General features: G+C 36.6%; 1 protein-coding gene across 8 annotated transcripts in view; it reads left to right on the top strand.

Moving 5' to 3' along the window:
* The window catches only part of ATE1 (arginyltransferase 1), an 84,786-nt gene that overhangs the window by 13,421 nt on the left and 52,655 nt on the right, over window positions 1–18,710 (top strand). For all 8 annotated transcript variants that reach the window (XR_010375017.1, XM_064464311.1, XM_064464313.1 and 5 more), the window contains 2 exons: window positions 10,772–10,804; window positions 17,218–17,399. Coding sequence is in view for 7 of the 8 variants with exons in the window: in XM_064464311.1 (XP_064320381.1) it covers window positions 10,772–10,804; window positions 17,218–17,399 (215 nt within the window). In the remaining variant the exon portion in view is untranslated. The remainder of the gene's footprint in view (window positions 1–10,771; window positions 10,805–17,217; window positions 17,400–18,710) is intronic.

The following is an 18,710-nucleotide window of genomic DNA, read 5'->3' as shown; positions in this document are numbered from 1 at the left end:
TTTCTCTGGCAGGTGGCACAACATTTTCATTAGCAGAATTAATAAAACTGCTACCTCAGATCTGTCAGTTCTATCTACTGCAAATGTAAGACTTCAGCATTGATCAGCTGTCTAGTCAGAGATTTCTGTCCTTGAGAGCAATACTTGCAGAAGCGATACCTAGTGAACTGTGGCTGCTTTCCAGGTAGAATAATCAAGCCATGTAATCATTTTTGGCTTTAGTTCAAAAGAGCGTAAGGAGAGCTTTTTTGTGAGATCTCTGTAATGCTACTGTGGAAAGCCATAAAATTTATTCCACTTTTTGTTTTGTAAAATAATAGGACTCATAACAATAAGTGGTAGTCTCTGCCCTTTTTAAAATTACTGACATAAATTGGGTTAATTATAATAAGGTAAAAATTGGAAACATGCCAAGAAAGATTGAGCTATTTACTAGATTTGTACCAGGCATTACCTGGCCTGATGAGGGACTTGATGCTACGGTGAATGTACCTCAGCCCTAATGCTTAAGTATAGTGTATATTCCACCATGCTTTTTCTCTGAAAATCTTGTTGCTGCAGAGAGGGTGGTAAAAACTTAATGTATTTACTTACTCTTTGTTTAAAATAATGGATTTTTTTAACACAGTCATTACATCAGGAAGAATAAAGAGCAAAATCATGATGGCTGCTGGCAGTTCAGTTCTGAATAGAAGTTTGCTTTCAGTTCTTCTGATCTCTGTTTGGGTCAGAGTGCATGGTTTAGTGTAGGCTTGGGTTTGCTGGCCTCCATCACCCAGGGCACTGCGTTTTTTAACTGAGGGAGTCTAGGGGAGGAAAATTTATAAAGATGCATTAAGGGCAGTTCTCATTCAACCACCTTAAGGTGTAAAGTATTCACTCTCTCTCACATCATGCTCGTTCAGGTTTAGGGTAATATTGCAGAGGAGACATAGGATCTTCTCTGAAACTTCTAGACTTCTAGTAAATGTCAAAACTCAGTCTGATGCTGATGGCTATTAATTTAGGCCCTCCTTTGGCACTAGTAACTTATCTTGTGTGCTCACGTGGCTATCTGGCTAAGAAGATCTTTCTATTCAGCGTTATTAGCCACTGAAGTTCTGTCACTTCAATTGAATGCATTTTTTATTTGATCCCTGCAGGAAGTAAACTGAAGAATACTTTACACAAAATGTATTTTGATGTAGATTAGAAGCCTTTTTTTTTAAAAAAAAACACAAACCTAACCAAAACAAAAAAAACCCAACCCTGAATTTGTGTGGGAGGAGTGGCAGGAGAATGTCTGAATCACTTGTAAGAACAGAAGATACCAAGTAGGGTAAAACTGATCCAAGTTATTGAGAGGGAGGGCGGAAAACACTAGTTGAAAGACCTCAGCCTTTTTCTTCTTCCTGTCTTTCAGACCTTTGAATATATCATACAGACATTATGGAGCCAAGCGGTTCTTTAAGTAAAGGTAGAATGAAATTCTGTCCAATACACGGGGCTTTTTATCAGGGTAGTAGCAAGTCTGCTTTGGGCTTTGAACTGGCAACCATCCAGGAATTTTTTTGCTCTAAAAATTAAATTTAGCTTTTAATCTGTATAGGCTAATATATCTGTGTATGGTAGTTGAACCTCCTTTTCAGGGAGAGTCCTGCACGCTTTTGTGTTTGGAAGGTTTCTAGTTTAGGAAAAGTATTTAATTTTATATTTGGCTGAGCACTTCATATTCAAAAACCTGCCTATATTTAAATCCAGAATCCAACAAAAATTTTTATGGGACATGTTAACGACTTCTTTTTGGAATATATTCTTAGATTATTGGCATTACAATATACTGTCTGCCTAAATTAGCTGCTAGACTAGTTTAATATTAGCCTTATTATATTAAAAGGCCATTTTAGGAATAGATTTAGAATTTTGGTGATTATTTGAAAATAACACTAATGCAGAAAGTTATAGAACAGTTCACAATATTAACAAAAGGTATGTGAACCATGAAGCCGATTATTGCTCAATGAATGTGAAAGGCGGCCTTCTTTTTGCGCCGATGTGATGTCTATATGTCTTTTCATTATGATTTTATGTGGGAAGGGGGAATAGATAGTTTGCAGGATTGAGAGTCCATTGAATACTTGACACTAAAGATTTCTTTGAAATTCTAGACACTCTCTGGTTAGTGCCGCTTTGAGACCAGTGATAACTCGTGTTATAGTGCCTTTCAAGACAGTGGGGTTTTTTTGAATTTTGCCTCTTTACTTTCTCCTCCCCTTCTTCTCCATCTCTAATAATAGTGGGTGTACATGAAAAAGAATTTAGTAAGAGATTTTGCTGGGGAGAGTCCCACGATGAATTTGGGGATGCAGTACCAATTCCTGATTGAGGCAGTAACTGCTGTTGTTCCAATAAAAAGCAAGGTAGAAATTTCATAGTGGAATAAACTTTTTCCAAGTCCCAGAGCTGGTGTTACCCCTGTGGTGGTGAAACTTGCCTTTTCTATGGAATTGTCATCACATCTTCAGTGCCGCTCACACTGGCAGGTAGAGGATTTGGTGAGGTAGAAGTACATTTGCTATCTGCAAAAGAAGCTGATATTCTAGGGACAGTTTTGAGTATTCATTTGCTCCTGGAATTAAAACCAGTTTAGCTTGCAAGTGAAAATTTTTCAAATCTGTTTTTATCTTGACATAAAAGCTACAACTGTTTTCTGCACAGGCTTTTAAACTATTTATTATCCCCTTTTCTTTTAGTTTGTCTGGTATAACTTGAACTTCCCTTGGAAATCTTCTCAACCCTCTCAAAACCTTTGGCCAGTTGCTACAGGGTTTTGCTTCAAAAATGACCTGGTTGTCTCTGTGCTTCGGAGTGCACTCCACTACTGAAGTTACACAAAGTTGTTGGCACCTAAGAGTATTTGTGTCAGCATGTTTTTACTGAATTGAATTGGTGTCCTGAGGAAAAACATAGCAAATAATTTTCTAATTAAAGGTTGCTTCATAATACTTGCTTTTAAATACTACTGTGGAAGAACTGATTTTTCAGTTTTTCTCTGTGGGAACACAAAACCTTATTAAGCTGCTATGTAAATGCACAGTCATCCGCTGGTTAGTCATCTACGTACTCTTATCTTCAAAAGAGTTGTTGGAAAAAATCAGAAGAATTAGGGGGAACCTCAACAGATTATTAAGTGGCAAAGTATAAATTACTTCTGAATGAGGTAAGATACAATTATGAAAAATAGGTGTATCAGTGCCTGTTGGAGAAGTTTATCCAAGGCCAGTCTTGAATTAGCCAAGTCCCTGGACTGCTAATTTTTGGAAGCCGTGAAAATGTGCACAGGAAGAATCTGTTTTAGTGTTTGTCACTTTCTATGCATGTCTTCTGGCCCTTTATGGTAGTGCTGTATATGGACCTTCATCTCGGGTCCAAGGTAGTAGTTGCCATGTACCGTTCCCAATATATTAAAGCTATTATTCTCTAGGTTTCGGGGTTTTTTTGTGGGGGGTGGGTGTGGGTTTTTTTGGATTGTGTTTTTTTGCTAAAGTAGTGGAAGACTGTCATCATGTTTAGTATGAGGATCTGTGTCCATACCATACAAAAAACACTAATGGAAACAATTGCAAGGATTTATTTCACATGTCTACAAGATACTTGCCTGGGGTTTTGTTCTGCTTGGGTAGTGGTTATTTTTATTTTGTGAAATAAGTCAAGCTATAATGAAAAAAATTGAAATAATGAAAGCTTAAAAAAACTACAAATGGGAGACTTCTATAATGAACAGAGAGGCGATTCTAGGCTGAGCATCCTTTCACTGAACAGGCGTTGTTCCCTTGTATTATCAGTGAAAGATCAGTGGGAACACAAATTGTGGAGCTGATCAGCAGTTCAAGAGTACCATAATTATGCAAACAAGCTGTGTGAATGGAGGTTTGTCCACCTTTTTTTTTATTCGTTTGTCATAAGAAATACAATAAATCATAATGTAGCTTTGTCATAATAATTCATGCACGAAGAAATGGATAAATATGGTTTTGGAACCTGTTGGGTTTTTTTTTTTTAGTAACTTTTAATAGCATTTGGTTTCCTTTCTGGGAAAAAATGTTTAGGTTAGTGTGTACAGAAGGATGATCTGAGAATAAGGCAGAAGGGTGAACTTTTTATGTGTCTTCTATAATCCCAAGAGGCAGAAATATTTTGATAATTGAATCAAGTGCTAATGGAAGTAGCTTTCTCTACAGAAGGACTGCTCTCTGTTATTCTGGTTTTACCTCAAGAAGTAGACAAGGCTATGAGAGTGATCAGGTAGTGTTTTATGCCTTAGCTTTGTAGAATTACAGTAGGTAGAAACATGATAGAAAGAAATGAGATAGAAACAGGAACTGGGTCTGAGGACATATGCTGGCTCTTCAGATGACAACATTGGATTTAAGGAAGCTTAGTAATAGATCTGGCTTATCTTCTGCTTTGTGAAGAGCAATCCATATCTGCAACTGTTTTAACTCTTGCTCAACAACCAAAATACCTGTGTTTCTGTGTAAGAAATGCAGGGAGGGCTTTGCAGAATACAAATGACCTGGAAGGTGCGAGGACCCAACTCTGCCCCAGCCTCAGGATCCTTAACAAAGTATGTGGAAATAGATATGCAAATGTTTCAGAAAATTTTGCCACCTGCATGTCTTTTGTATGAAGTGTCAAAATATATATACACTTTTATATGAAGTGTCAAAATATATTTCTTGGTATTTAAATGATAGATACAGGTGTGGAACTTTGTAGCTCTGGAGGCAAAGATTTTAAATGAAATGAATACAGTGAAAACATTTCTTCTTGGCCCTTTCATCCCATGAAGGAAATGTTTTGATCCCAGTGATGTAATGAATGGCTAATTTGGATAGAACAGGGCATATCTCTAGCAGTTCTTCTTAATGAAGTGTCATCTCACCAGAGGCATTGCGTTTCTGACCCAATGTTGTCTGTTTTTTAAAATGCTTTGTGAAGCCAATTATAGAAGCTGTCTGCATATTTTATAGATGCACGCATGCACACATCTCCCTCTCAGAGCTCTCAGCTAGATTAGTTCTTTAGCTGTATTCAGTTAGTGCTAAAAAAAAATTAGTGCCTATCATTCCGAACTGAGTTTTACATGTAACATATTGTCATGTAAAAATTTGAAATTAAACATTTTTTTCCCCACCTCTTCTCTAGTGAACTTAATGATTCATCTGGGTGGTTTAAAACACTGATAAAATACACCTGGTCCATTAATGTGATTTTTTTTTTTTTTTTTAGGCTTTAAGTCTTTTTGCAGTAGTCTTTGTCTTAAAGAAACACATCTGAAGCGTAACTGAACCAAGCTATGTGACAGCTGCACAAGTTAGAAAACATTTCCATAAAAGATCATTAAAATGCTACAGTAGTTTCCAGAAAGAGCAAGAGTGAACAGTTTATTGCTGTTTAGACCTTCTGAAGTAAATGTTTTATTTAAGTTTTCATGACTGTTTTATAATGACAAACTTGTAGAAAAAATAGTATGTGTGTCTGTTCCCTCCGCAAAGACACTCTCTTTGCTTTGTGCTTAGCTAAATATTTGTCTTGGAAGAAAAGAATTTCACAACACACAAAAGAGACTGTTTGAAAAGGTGCAAAAAATTACTGAAATAGGTATACTGGGTTTTTTTCTTTCCCAGTTTTTTTTAATCACCTCCCAGAAATCCACTTGAACTAATATAGAAAACTGAGTGAGTAGCCTGGGAAATGCCAAGGAGCACAGTCCGATCAGTTTGAAAGCTATCAGGAGCCAGTTGCAAACTAGGTCTTTCTAACCTAGTTTCCTCTTTCTTTTTTTATTTTCTAGTGAGAGAACGCCTAAGAATCAATAGCCTTTGTGGTTATTTTTAACCTTCTGTAGCTTTCCTTGGCAGTCATATGTTTTTGCAGTGCTCCTGAATGAGTTCTTTTATCGTTTTGGTTGATGGCAGCGCTAATCTGATGGTTGGCTCTCTGGGGTCAGATGCTGCTGCAGCAGAACGTCTCGCTGCAATGAGCTTGCGTTTCAGATCTCTGATAACGCTCACTTAAAGACTTAGGACTAGTGCTTCTGTATCAGCGTAATTCCTACTGTTTACTTGAGTGGCCCTTGTGACTGTTGTGCTGTGCATTTACGGATTTTATTCTTGAAATATCCATAGGAAGCTAAGAATTTATGTGTCCAGACGATTAACCAGCTTGTCCATAGTAATATTGTTTCAGTTCAGATTCTTTTTGAATAACATTTTACAATGTATTTCCTGATTTTGACAGTATTTTCTATATAAATCCATATAAAATAAAAATACCCCTTTACTGTAAGATCAACAGGTCTCCATTATTTTGAGAGTTTCTTCTGAGCAGGCAAAGCCACAGTGACTTTTGTCGCTTCATAAGGGAATTGTACATTCTGTTCAATAAGCAATTTATTTCTATTTCATTAGCCTGACTCTTGTACTGAAAACTACATTTAAGACATGCGTTTAAACTTTAAATCCTCTCTTTCCTTATGTACTATGTTTTGAAGGTGTTTTTTCACCTTTGAGTCTGTGGATATCTCTGACACTGTATTGTGTTATTATCCCTGTACTTTTGTAAGTCGCTGTTGAAAACGCTAAATAGAGCCAGCCCCGGACTAAGTCTTTGATTCCTCTGCTAACTTAGCTGTAGTATATTGCCCACTTCAAGGGTAGCAGGGTAGATTGGCACCATCCTTCCGTGTACATTTTTGCTCCATTTTTGTTCCATTTTCCCTATTTTTACAGAAAGTTAGAGAATTGTGGTCATTTTTCAGCTTAGGTTCAATCTGTTTTCCCAGATAGTTTCTTTTTATTGGGTTTTGTGGGGGAGGTGTCATTTAATAGCTTCGTCTAGACTTACTGAAAGTTGTTATTTACTTTTTTCACTCCACACTTTATGGTTAATATTGATTCTAGTCTGTTTTGGCTAAAGAAGATTATTTCAATTAAAATATGGCAGTCCAATGCATGAAATAAATCCTAACACATTCCCTAGGACAACATGTGCCTAGGACTACAGACCTTTAAAAATTAAACTGCCTTAGAAACAGTTTTTGTTGATGAACAAGGAAGAATTAATGTTTGAGAGCAAAAACCTGTTTCTTCTGAACCTGTAAGAAGTGCCAATGTCTTGAAAGTGATAAAGCTCAAAAGGGGTACATTGCTCCTTTCTTTGGTGGTGGCAGGATGTCCTGTACACTCATGCAGGGTATGCATTAAGCCAAGAGGAGCTGGCTTGGAAAGGAGCTTCTAGAGAAGCAAAACCCAAAAAACCTCTCTCCTCGCTACAAGGATCTACAAGGATCCTAGCCTTTGTTTCCTTGCATATATAAGATACCTAACGATTGCCCTACTCGAGGAGAAAAAACTCTTTATAAAATTAATATATAGGGAAGATGCCAGGAGTCCTCTAGAAAGAATGCCACCTTTTTGTGGCTCATTTCTGTTAGTGGGTACACCAGGATTCGTTTGGCTACTTTTAGTTCCAAAGATGGGGGAGCATTCATTATGTTGATCTTCGAAACAGAGGAGGGAAGAGAGAATAAACTTGCTTGATACACGTGAAGATGATACACTGGAACTGTAGGTTGTATGACTTGTCTTCTGTATGGGAACTCATAACGTTATTTTTTATTTTATTATGAGCCTGGCACCTTTATGAAAAACAAAACCAAAAAGCAACCAATACCTTGGTTTATTTGAATTCTATTCAAAGATTAGATTTAAAAAAAAAGGCCCAAATCCCATCTCCGTTCCTCACCCCTCCTTTACTCAAAGGAAAAGGGGACGTACTTAGTGAATTGCAAATATGAGCAAACTCTAATACTGTCAAAGGGAAAACTATAAATGAACGTCCTTCTGTGATATCTTCTCACTGAAGATCTCAGATAAGTATACTGTTGCCAGTGATGACAATTCAAAGCTGTTTTTTTCCTGAGAGGGCTATGACATCATTTTGTGACATCAGCAACCCTTGCGCTACGGGGTAAAACCTGTTCCTGTTTAGCATCCAAAGCATCTGAATGTCTTCCCCCACTTGTAAAAGGAAGCAGGTGTTAACATTCTAGTTTTATTACAGCATTTTAAAGCTCTGCATGCGATTTTACTCAAGCAAGTAGCTTTGGGTTGAATTCAACCTTCCTTTTATTTTTCTGCCTTTTTCCCCCTTTTGATTTAATTCTCAGTGATGTGTTCCTCTCTTAGTGTTATTTGAACTTATTTCCTGTTGTTTCTTTCTGGCAGTTGAAATTCATTTGCACCAAAGAATGAATGTTGTGTATTTCATATATATATATATATGAAAAACTATATATGATATAGTTTTTAAAAGACTAAAGTTTATGTAATTCAGTTCGAAATTAAAATTAGAAAAGCATGACTTTGAAAGGAATTTTAATTGTGCTTGTGTGACAGATTGAGTTATTTTACATGCAGCACCAGCTTTTGACTGTATTTCTTTCTTGGTTTGTTGAATAATTTTTGAATTGTGTGCATAATAATCTTGCAGTATTAAATGAGTTTATTAATTTAGAAACCAAATCTTACTTTAGACTTGATTAAGAAAATTGTCTAAGCTGAGAACTTTAGCAAGTATCAACAGGTGAAATAATATGTAGTAAGTCTTGCAATGTTTTTTTGCCCCATAATACTGTGATACAAATTCAAAAGCAGTTAAGAGTTTTTTTCCTAGCCAGCAGTGTAGATGTAACAGAATATACTCCCTAGCAAGCAGCAGTTGTGCTCAGGGGTGCCTAAAAAGTCCTCCTGTACCCCCAAAGCCAAGGGATTGTAAAGCAGAGCCTGGAGAATGGATAAAACTATTTGAAAAGTGTCGTTGGCTCAGTTTTCTCACCCATAGGGTTTAACTTGCACTATAAAGCTAAAGTTACAGATTAAGAACTATTGGGGGTCTTCTGACATGAAAATTAATAACACATGTTTTAGTTTTTCTGAAGCCTGCACGTTTTAAAATCACTGGCTCTAAGGACTGGTGCACTCACAGTGTAGGAATTTGTAACTCTTTTTTTTTTTATGGGAACATAACCCAGTAATTCAAATTTTGAACTACTTTTTTTTCTCTTTTAGTATCATGTTTTTTTCCTCTTGTTCTCCCTCCCTATCCAGCAAATAAATAAAAATCCTAGAACTTAATTAAGATTTTGCAGTCATTTGTTTTTCCAAACACTGAGCAATTTAGAATGGTGGAGACTAGATCTGAAATAATGGTTAAATATGGGAAATGCCCAATCCCCTGTCTTCAGCAGCACCTTACTGAAATTCAGTGTTCTTCCATAAAGTCTGTGTCCAAAGGTTTACCGTTCATCCGTAGATCACCTACTGCTGTGTGTTTGAGATGGGGGAAAGTCTGAAATATGACTTCTGTAAAGTCTTGATTCTTTTAACATCAACAGATGCACTTTGTTAGAGACACAGGCTTACAGAAGGCTATGGTTGTGTTCACTTTGAGCTACAATGAGAATGGTCCAGTTAATGTTTGCAGATTGATAGATATATCTACCAGAGGCTGTGCTTCTCTTTCTAAAATCTGCTTTATAGCACCTTCTGAAGAGAAGGTTTTAATTACTTAGGGTGTATATGGAACTCTGTCCTAAGTCAGCAATTACAATATTGACACTTTTTGTTGTTGCCTTCCTTCCTCTCCTCCCCTTCCCAGGGGAAAAACAAGTAATCACCCCATTTTTTTTGTATTCCACTTTGAATAGAATAATCTTCTTTAATTAATCTCAGAAATTCGTAGAATTCTTGACAACAAAATCTTGACAACAGTCAGGTTTTTGTAGGTGTCTATATAGATTCTTTTTATCAAACTTTTAATGAGAAATTCCTATTTACTACTATTTTTCAGTTTGCGAACCACTGACTTATTAAATCACCCAGCTATTACAAGAGGGGAAATTAAACTGTGTAACACATACTAGGTTTTTAACAAAGGAGTGTTTTGGGGTTACATACATACCAGAACTTCAACATGTTTAATGTGGAATCCACCAATAAGGAAGTACTCCTATCAAGTAAATAAATGATGGTAAATAAATAAAAATTACATTTTATTACTCTTAGAATCTTGAACAAGCTCCAGACCATTAAAACCTTGCCTTTTTGACTGATTATCTGCAGCACATCATTTTGAATTGAGTAAAGAATTGAGTTTTGAAAATGCTTGCACTTTCAGGAAGTTGATGTTTTTTTTCCCCTTCTTCCTGTTATTTAGACTTAAACCAGGCTTGCTTATGATTTTGAATGCAAATAGACTTAACCAATTTATATTACGAGATATGAGGGCCCTAACCCCCTTGCTTTAGTGGCGGGGCAGGTACCAATGGGACAGTGGGAAAAGACTCCCCTTTTGCAGGCAGTCACAGAGAAGGGTAATGTGTAATTTAGAATTCAAGACACCAGAAACAGACCTGTGTTATATGTGATAATTCTCTTGCATCGCATTTTTTAAAAGTCTTCTATTTTATAGAAAGGAAGTACTTTGGATGGTTAATTTTTATATCTATTCGTACTTCTGAACAAAATAGAAAGTGGGAGATGGTTTGTGGAAATTTGGTTGTAACTCTTAAAATCTGATGTTTTTCAAATATATGGTTTTTAAAGAGTGTATTTGTCTGACTATTAATGTATCCTGGAGCATTGATAATATTTTTCATGTTTTTCTGCTTTGCATATTTTGACTGTCTTCCTGGGCACATATTTCTGATGAATTTACCTCGATGCAGTTCACACGATTCCTCTGTGATTCTCCTCTGGAGGTATGTATTTGTTCTAGATGCAAGTTCTGAAATGAATGGTATTCTTTCCTCTTCACTCTCTGTAGACAGCAAACCATTATGGTATATCTGGTGGAGATGGGCGTCACAGTATTTGTATCATCACTGACTGTAAGGAAGATAACATTGTCTTTTCAAAGGAGTCTGAGGACCCCTTTGCTGGATAATAGCTACCACTGAATTTCATATCGCGGCATTAAGAAACAGTAGCAGAAAGTGTTGTGTCTTTTCTGTTCTCAATTTATTTCTATGAAAGAAAAAAAAAGTATTATTTAATAACTTACTGAACTGGTATTTGACTGCAGTCTGAGTTAAAAATTTAGGAGAGATGCTTCTGCTTCGTTTCAAGTAAGCAAACTGCTGCACTGTCTTTCTTGTTAGTCTTAAAGAGTTAAGTACCGCATGACTGTAATGAAATTGTCAGGTTATAGTAATTATCCTAGTAATTTGATATGTCGCAGTTTGAATGAATCCATGTGTGGAGAGTTTGTTGCTGCTCTCTGCTGAGTCCACTGGCCTTTACATTCCTGAAAGCTGAAGAGTAATAGAGCTCATTAGACTTTATAGGAAAAGGGCTTTTATCACCTCATCAAGTCAGGCAGCAGACTGCCATTATATTCTTAATTTTGTGTGGCTACGTAGATGTTGATGCACACTTCCCTGCCAGGTTTATCCCAGTATTGTTTCTTACAGACACTTTTTATTGACATTTCGAAGCTTGAATTAAATTTTGTGTGGCACCACTACAGATGTCTTCAATTAGATGAAGTTAAATAAACGGGTTGTATATCAGAGGCCAAGGGATTCTTGAAATTCTTTATTCTGAAACAGTTGCCACAAGCAAATCTAGTAGTATGTAGTCTGTTTACTCTTTTGAACAAAAATAATTTAAAATAAAATTTAAACCTTACATGACTTCAATTTGTAATTTTTTTCAATTTTTAATATTGTTATAAGCTGCAAATAGTATGAACACCCAAACTCTTCCTGTCACTTTTATTTCCTCATTTGATTATTCTGTTAGTTTCAGTTTTGGCTATGGGCTCTGGCACAAAAAATGAATAGCTTAAAAAATTATATACTCTGTAGTAGCAAAAAACTAGGCAATTTTCTAGCAGTAAGCAGGATAATGTAGAGAGAACTGTTTGGGATTTTTTTTATTAATCCTTTTCTTTTAGAAGCTACATTTAAACATTTGCCATTTACCACTTCACGTGTGCCAGTGTTACCTTGTTTGGAGAGGTACGGTTATGATGGTTTGGCATAGGAGAACTGCATGGAAGAGTCTTAACCAAAAACCAGCGCAGCCTGGTACCATGTTGCTGCCAAAGTGAGAGCGTTCATGGAAGAAGGGCACAGGGAAAATCTGAACTGCTCGGGGTGGTTTCTGAAGTTTTGGTACACAGGGAGGTAGGGGGTTGTTCTGGGCTGTGGTTGTGTCGGCGTCATTCATAGCCATCTCTGTGTTTGTCCTTGCCGAGCTGTTCCATGTCATCTTGGTATAGCAGCTGCAACAAGCCTCAGTAGTCCGATGCGCCAGGGCATTACGCAGTTGAATGATTATTTTTTGGGTTTTTTTTGTTTTGTTTTCAAATCCTTCACTAATTGCTCTTTAGTCTTTTTCCATTTTAACTGATATTAAGCATTAAATCCATGATTTCATAAAACTGGTCTCAAAGCATCTTTTTGAGTGAATTGCTAATTTATACCCCTTGTTTTGGATGTCTATATAGCAATATTTTTTTTCCCCGTGCATTTATGTTCTGTGCATTTGTGAACATTTGATATTTCCTCTGCCTTTTTAATCACTTGGCATTATGGGATCTTTCCATAGTTGTTTACACTCAGCTCTTGTTTAACCATCCTGAATACTTCAAAATTATCAGCTCTGTTTGCAGCAACATTGTTCAGTCTTCAGTGATTCACATACCAGCATGGAGAACAGAACAGAACCAGCATGGTGGGAAGTGAGCTGCTTTCCATTACGTAAATGATCATTTGTTCTCACTTTGCTTGCTTTCATCTGTATTGAGATGCTGTTGAATCCTAAAGAATTGAAAAGTTTTTGTGAATCTACATCTTTGCTCTTTGAAAAACACATCAGCTTCTGCTCCACTTTATTTTGTTTATTGATATGTGGTAATTTTTAGGAGGTATAATAACAAATGATATGGTTACAGGTCTGTAATTCCCAGGATCACCTTCAGTAGATTGTCACATTTTAGTCACATTTGATGCACTGCTCAGGACTAAATCAAAATCCATTTCATTTAGAGATCTTGGCAAACTGCCATTTTTTTATTACAGGGGTGTAGACATCACCATGATGCCTACATGGTGATACTCAAAATCTCTTGCTATTGAAGTCCCTGGTACCTTCATGGCTTCACTCATCTTTTTAGCATTTTAAGCTTGTTATTACTGTGCTGACTAAATAGTTGACAGTATAGCTCAAATCCTATGCTTTTCCTATAAGGTACAGAAGTTAGCTCTGTAGGCAGTGCCATACATTTTGATGCAGAGACTTGATTCACTTTGTTTTGATATGGAATCACAGAATTGTTCGGGTTGGAAGGAACCTCTTGAGGTCACCTAGTCCAACCCCCCTGCTTGAGCAGGGTTGGCGAGAGCAGGTTGTCCAGGACCAAGGGTTCTGAATATTTCCAAAGAATGAGACTCCACAGGCTCTATTTTTTGACTCCCTTCTTAGTTAAAACCTGTTTCCTTCTGTTCAGGTTGAATTTAATGTGTTTTAATTTGCATGCATTGCTTCTTGTCCTGTCAGTAACTACTGAGAAGAATCTGGCTCCCTTATCTTCATTTCCTCCCATCAGGTATATTCTACAAACTGATAAAACCTCTCCCCCACATCATCTGCTCTTGAGGCTGAAGAGTCCCAGCTTTCTCAAGCTCTTCTTATACCTCAGATGCTCGAGCCCCTTAAAGATCTTTATGCCCCTTATGGCCTTGTCCCAGTAAGCCCTTATTTTTCATATACTGGGGAGCCGAGCACTGGACTCAGCGCTGCTGCTGCAGCCTCACCAGTGCTGAGCAGGGAGGAAAGATCACTTCCCTTGACCCGCTGGCAGTGCTCTGCCTGGTGCAGCCCAGAATGCTGCTGGCCTTTTTTGCTGCGAGGGTGCTTTGCTGGCTTTTTTTAAATGAAAACATCCAGTCCCACCTCTCTGCTGGCACAGCTGATATTTGTAGGCTACTTTCACAGCATCTCCACTAATCCCTAATGAAAGGAGGACGTAGTAGTGAAAAGGAAATATATTGCTAACCAACAGATTGAAATCTGCCATATGGTAGGTTGTGTGTGTGTGTGCGTGCCTTTGGGAAAGGAACTGCTGGAATTAATCATTTTACTTCTTTGGCAAATAATTTCCACTAGAGTGTAGAAATCAAGGGTTTCCTGGCTATATTTTTTTCTTTGTGTAAGGGATAGTATGGATTTAATATCTTCCTCCTCCCTCCATCCACATCAGAGGGTAAAATGGAAAAGTTCAAAATAGGAAATTTCATGAAACCTTCTAGAGAAAAAAAAAATCATGCAGTTAGTATGGTCAGGACCCATTTTTGGAAGGTGCAGGTGTGCCTCCTGCAGTTGCACACTGGTCAGGCATGCGGGTTAACAAGTGTGATTTCCATAACAATATTAATAAAATAGTAAAACATTTCTTAAAAATAAAGAGAAAGACCAACGTGCTTTGAAGAATATTGAGTGCTTTCACCATCATTGAAGTTGAATTATAAGCAGTTATTACACTGAGGTGCACTAATTGGGGCAATATGTAATACCAGTTGCTATTAAATATTTAAATTTTAATAATGTGTTATAAAATATGAGCAATCAAATGTGTTCACAGAATCATTAGCTACCAGAATATGAAGACAGGTAGAATTAAAGTGATGGAATATATTGTAGTTTCTCTGCTTTATAGTCTAAACATTGGAGAGAAAATTATTTGGTTTAATTTAGTTCTTTTTTTGATTGTTTCAATATCATCAGATTACAATAATTTGTACTGAAGTTTGAGTATAAATCGTTAATTTTAAATAAGTTGGTCCCCCTGGATTGATTCCAGGGCTGATGTGTATTATTTTGGGTAGATAAGGTAAGCTTTCTCTGGTGGGACTTGCTCACCTGATGTCACTGGTATATTTTACATCACCTTTGACAAACACGGTCCCAGGTGGGCATGGGAATAGCATGAAATGCTATAACCTGCTTCAGGAAAACATTTAGTATTCTAGACCTGCTTCATGTCAAATTGCCTGGATGGCACATGAGAAATTAGGTTAAAGGAGCCAAGTATTCATTGAGAAATTGAGAAAATATAATACCTGCAAGCATTACAAAGGATTACATTGTATGAAAACTTTTGAAGAAGGAGGGAAATGTTACTCTTTTAAAAATGTTATTTACTTAATGTAATGGAAATCCCCAAACATTTTGCCTGAAGTCAGTGCTGTACTTATTATGTTTGTTGCAGAACATAGCCTCTTTTATGCTCATTATATTTCTTTGTAATTGCATTAGTGAAATAACTGTAGTTTATACTTTACTAGAAGTTTTTAACTTATGTTAATGCTTCAGCTTGCAGAGGTCTGGTGGCTGAATAAACCCATGTGATGCCATTTGGAGGCTGGGGGTCACACAGAGACTCCGTAGTCCTTTAACTTCAGAGACTTTGCTTTGAGTGAAAATCTTTTCTGTGTTGGCTTAGGCTATCTTTTTTAACATTCATTAAATCCTATATGATGAGTTTTTGACAAAGAAAGAAAATCTGTTTTAACTGAAACTTATTTAAACAAGTCTGTGTTTCATTTTTTCTGTCACTGGCTGCACCGTGGTAGCCGAGAGGAGAACTTAACCTGTGCTGAGAAATCCTTCAAGAAAATCTCTTACTTTACTGTGCCTCAGCTTAAAAGTTTTACTACTGGCCATGTGATTTCATTTGGCTCTACTGAAAAGCTGAGTATGAAGCCATAACTGTTGAATAAGTAGGCTTCACCTGAATGAGAAGAAACCCAGTTTAATATGCTAGTATCAGAGTCAAATATCCTCGTATACTGCAGATTGAGTTCTCAAATGTTTGATAATTTCACTTTTACAGTATCTGTAACTCCATATCTAGTTTTATGCTATATAACCATATCAAAATGCAAACATTTTATTATATGGCCTTTATTTTGGGACTTATTTGTTGGGTAAGTCAGTTGAAATTATTTTTGTTCACATGATTGATTTCTTTTGACACATGTGGTACCAGTTAGAACAACTTCTACTGCCCATCATCTCTTCAGTCTGCGCTACTGTATCAAAATACTTGATTAAACCCATCTTCTGTTGTTATAATGCAAAGCAGTTGGTAATAGTAGGCAATATTGTCAGATTTATTGAGTGAGAAGCAGCTTTCTGAAGATCTGGCAATGCAGTGAAAAACATGACTAGATGGATAATTAAGTTGAGCACAGTGGAATTCAGGATTAAAGTAAACCTGACATGGGAGAAAATGGCATGCCAAAATTGGTTGTGTAATGCAGTTTAAATTAGGAGATCATTTTCTTCTTAATTTGAAGCATCAGTTTCTGGCTCTAGGTGCTTTACCCCATCCAGAGATCCAGAAGATACTCTGATGTGGACTGACAAAGAAGCAGCTCTACAGTTTCTGTTGCAGCAGAGAGTTTCAGATTTAGGTGAAAGTTGTTTCACTGGTCATAAAGAGTAAACCTCACATAAAGAGCAAGGCGTTCAGTTCTTTTTATAAATGCTCTTCTCAAGCAACTTTAATGGCCACTCTCAGAAACTGAATTCCCATGACCAAAATGCTTCCAGTACTTGGGGGTATGGGGGGCAGAAACAGGAGGGTCATTGCCGTGACACAAAATGTTGGAGGAACTGGGCAGTCGAGCCAGCTTTGGGAAGCGCCAGCATAGTGTAATGTAATGCCTGCATTTCATCTTTCAGCCTTTGGGCTTCGTCTCCTGTTGAAGAATAAGTAGGTCAAATCAAAGCCAACTATGAAAAAAAAAAAAAAAGCCTATCTGCAGAATTTGTTAACATGTAATAATGCATTAATAACTTGATGAATCATGTTCCATCATTTCAGTACTATAAATGCTAGATAGCAGAGGCTGTTTGCAGATTCACGTTTGGCGTGGGTGATATGTAGAGGCTACTGATCATAAGTACAATGAAGTTCAGAAATGATACAATGAATTAACATTGTTTTCCCTATTTCTCAAATTCCATTTTTCCTTTTTCTAAACATGGATAGCAGGAATACTTTCTCATAGTATTTGCTTTTGTCTGGAATTCTTTCTAAAAATGTTTTTATGCTGAAAGTCTCCCTGTCTGACAATTACATCCCTCTTTTGTCTTTGCTTAGGCAGAGAATGCACCAACTGGACCAGAATGTGGCTATGGTTCTTTCCACCAGCAGTATTGGCTGGACGGGAAGATAATTGCTGTTGGTGTAATTGATATCCTGCCCTACTGCGTGTCCTCCGTCTATCTGTACTATGACCCAGACTATTCTTTCTTATCTTTGGGAGTCTACTCTGCATTACGGTAAGAGGACATTTTTGTTATCTGATCAGACATAATAGTAAGAATTGATACTTGTTCCTAAACTTAAGCTTTTATTTTCAGTCTAAACATACACTGGTAACACTATCTCTGACAGAGTATTTGTGGGTTTGTTTTTTTTTTAAATTTTCTATGGTTGGTTGCATTCCAAATAATTTTTTAGTTGTCCTCCTTGAATAGGTATGTACCTTTCTAGTTGGCTAAATACTTCTAAAGATTAAAAAAACGCTCAGAAATTAAATGCCTAATTTTTATTGCCCCTGAAAATAATTTAGTATTGCTTGGTTTCAGCAGGAAAAGCCTCTTTTTTTTTTAATAGAAATAATTTTTCCTTTGACCTTTTTCTTAGCCCAGTCACCAAATGAAATTAGTCACTTTTATGGTTTTGTGCACATTGAGATCATAAATAATAGAGTACCTAAAATCCGTTGTCTTCTGAATTAGTAGTCTCCTGCTGTACTAGCACTAAGTATATTTTTGAGAAATGTTAATCTCTTTATCTTTAGAAAGCTGGCTGGAGAGAGTAATCCTATGAATTTTAAAGCCTTAAATTAACTATCAACCTAGTCTTGCAAAACAGTAGGAATAGTGAATAATGCTTTTCACTGTGAATAAGACTTGTATTCTAAATTCCAAGTTACTGTTTTTCTTCCATAAGCAATTTTATGATTCCATTATTATTATAAAGAAAAATAAAAACCCTAAATGAGTGGAAGTACTTGTGCATCTTGGGTTTTTTCCTTACCTTTTTTGCTTCTATGTTTACACGAAGTAAGCTCGTCACAGACCTATGGTGTTCCCAGGGAGATTCTCAGGAAGCAACTAGATTTGATCCTCATGCCAGACATCTCTATTTTCAAGTTTCCCTAGGTCTGAGAGGTTCTAGCAAAACTCTTTACCTGTTGAGGTTTGCACTACACTCTTTCAGGTACGAAAGAAGCACTAAAATTGTGAGATTCAGCTTTCTTCTTTCTCCAAGGCATCCTGCTGAGAGGCATCTTCTCTATAGGTGGAGTTTCTTAGCTGTTGTTTAGTGTTACTTTTGAAATGTGTAAAGCACAAACACTATTTTTAGTAATCCTCTTCATATCACAGTTACTTCGTATACTTTCGGGGCAACTAATAAACCATGTAAAATTTAATCTCTCAGAAGTCTAATCACTCATCATTTCTTTAAATTTTGATTAGGACCTTTTCATTTCCTAAGAATATTTTTTTATTCTCCCTTTGTGTGTATTCTCTTGCAGTGTGAATTTTGTGATTTCTGAATAATCTTTATGTGAGTTGTTCAAA

This window comes from Phalacrocorax carbo, chromosome 12, assembly GCF_963921805.1.
Source record: "Phalacrocorax carbo chromosome 12, bPhaCar2.1, whole genome shotgun sequence".
NCBI lineage: Eukaryota > Metazoa > Chordata > Aves > Suliformes > Phalacrocoracidae > Phalacrocorax > Phalacrocorax carbo.
Note: the sequence above shows the minus strand (reverse complement) of the source record. Positions and strands in the feature narration are given on the sequence as shown.